The sequence below is a fragment of the Lactuca sativa genome, chromosome 8, assembly GCF_002870075.4.
Source record: "Lactuca sativa cultivar Salinas chromosome 8, Lsat_Salinas_v11, whole genome shotgun sequence".
NCBI classification, from domain to species: Eukaryota; Viridiplantae; Streptophyta; class Magnoliopsida; order Asterales; family Asteraceae; genus Lactuca; species Lactuca sativa.
The window spans coordinates 121,935,717-121,941,529 of NC_056630.2; the positions used below are offsets into that span (position 1 = coordinate 121,935,717).

General features: G+C 33.3%; 1 protein-coding gene across 1 annotated transcript; it reads right to left on the reverse strand.

Moving 5' to 3' along the window:
• Positions 1-1,144: 1,144 nt before the first annotated feature.
• Positions 1,145-4,073, reverse strand: LOC111913927 (probably inactive leucine-rich repeat receptor-like protein kinase At5g06940). Its single transcript, XM_023909645.3, is given in 3 exon segments — positions 1,145-1,588; positions 1,680-1,880; positions 1,883-4,073. Coding segments are annotated over 3 exon segments (2,634 nt in total). The 5' UTR covers positions 3,978-4,073; the 3' UTR covers positions 1,145-1,250.
• Between the last annotated feature and the right edge of the window lie 1,740 nt (positions 4,074-5,813).

Genomic DNA, 5,813 nt, shown 5'->3' on the forward strand with positions numbered 1-5,813 from the left:
GACCAAAAACGCAATAAAACCAGCTTAAAAGGACTACCAATCTAAAAAAGTCATGGTTTGGACTAAAACTCCTAAAAAATACATACCACAAGGACCATTTTTACAATTTTGTCTATAATTTTTTGTAACTAACTCCTTTTAAACGATAACTTTTCATAGACGGTTTAATGAATTTTACCATAAATATCATTTTCGTAAAAAAAATTACTTTTGAAAACGGCTTAAATTAGTTGATTGATTCTATTTATATATGAATATTGTTTTGAATTTGCAATTTAGTTTTTTTTTAATAAAATATGATAACTACTGATAAAAATTAATTAAGAAAAAAAAAACTCTTTTAAGTTTTAAAAATAAAATAAAATAAACTGTTTATTTTAACAACTTACATACTTTAAAAGCAAACAATTTTTTTTTAGGTCAAGCTCTAATTCTTAAATAGTTAAATATATAATCCACATAGGTATTTTACCTCTTAAAAAATAAAAACACTCATTTACCTCTTATTCAGGTCTAGATATTTTACCTCTTAACACCCGTTCCCTCTGACCTTTTTGTGGGACAAAGAACTACATTTTCTTTTGTATTTCTTTTCTCTTCGGGTTACTGACATTAATTCCAAGTAGTGATGTAAACGAACAGAGCTACTTACAAGCTACCCGTGATCGGATCGTTAAAAACTCGAAACGAGTTGAGCCTTAATGAGCTCAAGCCTAGAATAAAGCTCATTTAACAAACGAGCTTGATCTCGAGCCTGCACTTACAAGCTCGTTTAAGCTTGCGAGCTTAAACGAGCTTTTGTATAATATATTTTTATTTATATATTATCATTTATTACTTATATATTATTAAAATCTGAAAAAATAACAAGTCGATCCCGATCTTTAACGAGCTTTACGAACAAACGAGTCTTAATGAGCTTCATATATGTTTCACGAGCTCGAGCTTGAGCTTCAATAACTTTAAACGAGCCTGACTTGATTAGTGTGAAGCTTGACTTGGCTCGGCTCGTTAACAAACGAGCTTTACAACTTGTTCTTCTACTGAATAACAATCGGAACCTTAAAGAAAATATAGTTTTGTTATGCACTTGGACTGGAATGATGGTTTTTCTTTGTTTGTTCACCCAAGCTTTTCGACCATATAGAGAAAACAAAAGGATATTGTATAAAGCAATTCAAACTCATAATTTACATAGACTTGATATATCATTGTTTCTTGGTTGGAACATCAAACTGATGGCGACAAAATCAAGACTCAGGGACATAATTCTTTGAGCCAATAGACCGAAGTTCAACCACGACTTCACACATCGAAGGTCGTTTTTCAGGCATAACCGATGTGCATTTTAGAGCTATTTCAAGCATTCCCAAAGCTTCCTTTTTACACAAACTCGAAATTTTCGGGTCAAGAATTTGAACTGCCCCATTACTTATGTTAACTTTCCTTCTTACCCACTTCACAACATCAAGAGACTCCTCATTTGATTCCACTTGTTCAGCTGCTCGACCTGTTACAAGTTCTAGTAAGATGACACCGAATCCGTATGTGTCCATTTGTTCGGTAGCCTTTTTATTGTACCCTAATTCTGCATTCAAATTGTATGTGATAATTAGAATCTAAACAAGAAAAACACAAACTATATATGGATATGGATAATGGATTGTAGTATTGTATACCTGGTGCCATGTAGCAGGAAGATGATGAGTTTGAATCCAAGGAGGACTTGAATGTAATTTCACCAAGAATCCGATCCAATGCGAAATCCGTGAGCTTTGGTTCAAATTCAGCGTCCAAAAGAACATTTTTGGACTTAACATCTCTATGAAGCAAATGGGGAACGTAGTCCTTGTGAAGATAAGCCAATCCTTGAGCAATTCAATGGCGATTTTCAAGCGAAAACTCCATGCCAACTGGAAGTCACCTTTGCTTATCAAATCACCAAGACTCCCTTTTTCCATACATTCATAGATCAAAAAGATTGAATCATCCGAATGGCAAAACCCCAAGATTCTGATTATGTTTTTGTGTCTGATTTTGGCTAACGTCTTCACTTCCGTTTTCAAAGTTTTAAAAGATTGGTTTCTGATATTGTCTATCTTCTTCACAGCTATAAGCTCGTTACTAGGCAAGTTTATAATGTAAACTCTTCCAAAACCTCCAGAACTACCTCTAGAAGCTTTTTCATCCATCGCCATGATCAAATCCTGCTCTGTAACTCGAAGTGGATAAAAGAAAACGGATCTCCAAATACCCGTTTCAGATTTTTGGATTGACGATCTCCGAAGAACATAAAACCCAAATGCTAAACTCAGTATCCCAGCTAACAAAGCTAAGGAAATCAATGCGCAAGCCAGTTTTGAAATCCCGGCTATTTTGTGCAGAGAATCATCTTTTGAACAAGGATTTGACAATCCGGGCCCACATAAATCGGGGTTTCCTTCTATGTATAAAGCGGGAAGTCCTGCGGTTAATGAGGAAGGGACTCTACCTGATAGTCTATTGAAAGATACGTTAAAAAGGGCAAGTTTCAGGTTTTGAAGCTCAAGGGGGATTTCACCTGTGAGATTATTATGGGAAAGATCAAGGTAAGTAAGCACAGGTAAATCTCCTAGCGATTCTGGGATTTCGCCAACAAAATTGTTATCAGCTAAAGACAAAGAAACTAACTTTTTACATTCTTTTAGCTCTGGGATTTCACCAGTAATGTAATTATGGGAGAAATTGATGATGCTCATTAGTGGGGAATCGCAAAAGTTGTGTGGAAGTTCACCGTATAAGCCATTAAGAGAGGCAGAGAATCTGTACAAGCTTTTAACCATGCCAAGACCATGAGGGATTTTGCCGATGAAACTGTTGTTATCTATCTGAACTTGTTCTAATTGAGAAGACATTGATATGGAATCAGGTATTTCACCAGAAAACCGATTGTTTTCGGCTCTAATCACCTTGATTTTAGGCAATGACCACAAGTTGTTTGGGAAATCGCCATGAAACCCATTGTTTTGAAGCTCCAATCTTTCAAGATTCAAGCAATTAGCAATTGAGGTATTGGGTAATGTTCCATTGAAATAGTTTGTATGAAGGCTTAGACTTGTAAGCCCAGGGGATTCACAAATCCCGTCTGGGAAATACCCAAAAAGATTGTTTTGTGAAACATCAAAAGAAACCAACTTTTCGAAAGAGCTTCCGATTCTTGAAGGTAAAACACCTGTAAGATTGTTCTGAGAGAGGTCAACTATTGTCAACTCCTTCATTTCAACAATAGAGTTCGGTATTTCACCATAAAAACCAGATCTTTGCAACAAAACCTGCTCAAGTTTCAAAAGCTTCCCAATATCACTTGGAATCTCACTCTCCATAAAAGGGTTTTCAGATAAATCAAGAACAATCAACTCCGTAAAGTTTCCAAGAACATTAGGGACACTACCTGACAACAAGTTATTGCCAAGATTAAGAACTTGAAGATTCAGTAACGACCCAACTCCATCTGGTATCTTACCTTCGACATGGTTTTTGCTCAAATCAAGAAACTTGAGAGATTTAAACTGAGAAATCTGATCTGGGATTGTACCCCAGATGAGATTACTGCTTAGATTGAGAGTGTTTAAAGAAGAACACTGGGAAAGATGCAGAGGAATAGGTTGGTTAAAGAAATTATCAGCTAGGTTAAGGGTAATGAGATTAGAGAGTTGACAAACCGAAGGTGAGATTTCACCGGAGAGATTGAGATTTTGAAGGGTGAGAGATGAAACGGTGGTGGTGGTGGTGCAGGTGACACCAGTCCAGTTACAGTGGTGAGTAGTGGTGGTGTTGGACCAAGATGAGAGGTAGTTCATGGGATCATTAATGGCGGATTTGAAAGTTAACAGAATATCTGCTTCTGAAGAAGTTGATGAAGATGATGGTGAAGAAGCATTAATGGTGAAGACTAGGAGGAATATGAGTGAGAGTGAGAGTGTGCAGTGAGAAGCCATTGGAGAAGCAAGAAAGAGAAAGGAGAGAAGGTGTTTGATAATGGAAATAAAGTGATTCTGTGAAGTGAGAGTGACATAAGTAATTTAGGAGTAAGCTACGGGGTTTGTCTTTTTGTATGGAGTATTATGTACCCGTGAAAAGCTATGCAGGGAGACTTTTCTTCTTCCTTTTTTTTATTCCTTTGCCTTTTTCTATTAATGATATTAAAATACATATCTCGAAATACATGTAAAACTTTTCACTTCAACTTTTAGTTATTTCATAGGAAAATATAAAAACACACAAGTATTTTACCATTTGCGGGTTCTTTTATTTATTTCTTAGTAGTTGAACATTCTACTCGATGTCCTGGTTACATACTTTTAAATTGTACAAATGACATGTACAAAATTTTAATTAGTAAAATATATTAAGAAGCTTGATCCTTAAACTGGTAAAAGCTTAATGTTTGATTGTGTTTTTTCTGTATTGCTACCTATTAATTTATTTTATTTAAATCGGTTTTAATGTATAGATAGTTCTTAAGTTCACTATGTAACAATAGAATATGCAAAATAAAATACATATGATGTTTTAAGAATATGTTTTGTAATAAATAAAAACTATTAGATTAAATTGTATGGACCATTCAGAATTTATTTTACAGACATTTGTATAATATGTAGTTATTTTTTAATATGGGGGGGGGGGGGGGGGGGGGGGGGGAGACAGGAGTTCACTAAAGTTTGACATCATTAACCATAAAATTAGTTATTTGTAAACTATTTAATTATATATAGAATTAAATTTAGAGCTCTTAATTTTATTTGAACTTTACAAATAATGTGTGGATGAAAAAGAAATGGGAAAAAAATCGTGAGGAAAAATCAAATTTAATGGTATGAAAGTATTGACTGTATGAAGCAGTTTGCTTTAACTTTAAGTGGTTAAAAGCTGAAAAAGTCAACTGCCAACACTTATGTTTTTATGATTCACCGGATACGTCCACCTCGTTTCTTTTCCATCGTAGTTGTTGTAGTGGTTTTTTTTTTTTTTTTTTTTTTTTTTTTTTTTTTTTTTTTTTTACTAATAAAGTATAGTTTCATTGTACACATATTTTATTTAAGGGATGAGGAAAAGGTATTTTTGGTCAATTTTTGGTATTTTTTTACTAATAAAGTATAGTTTCATTGTACGCATATATGTTATTTCATTGTACACATATAAGGGATGAGGAAAAGGTTTTTTTGGTCAAATTTTAATTTAAAATGTATTCAACGTTTGGCTATACATTATAACTTTATAATCAATCTGAAAATTTTACTTATTACCTAAAATATAGTTTGCCACCCATTATATTCATGTCTGTTACATTCATTGATTTGTTATGTGTATGTGAAACTAGTTACTATAGTTTATAGTTTACTAAAACACTATCTATATTATTGTTAAAATATATAAGTTTCTGATTATTAATAATTTGTCCATGAAATGAACAATTTACCCATGTTTGATCTTAAAACATGCTATTAGATCAATAGTTTACCCATGGAAAGATCAATTTGCCGAAGAAATGATTAATTTGCCTTTCATGAAGTTTGTCGATACTAGTTTGTTATATTTAATGCATTCGAAATTTTAATTGTTTTTATGTTATTATATTTGTTCGGAAAAAAAATTGGATGCATCTACTGTTGTACATTCTTGCTGTACATTCTTGCGTTTGCCATTGTTACCAAGAATCTATTTGATATTAAGTTTAGGTTTAAATTGGAGCAACCTAATATTAAACTTAGTATAAAATTGAAGTTTTAGTATAGGTTTGGAAATGCTTATTAAAATCGTGAGCATAGGAA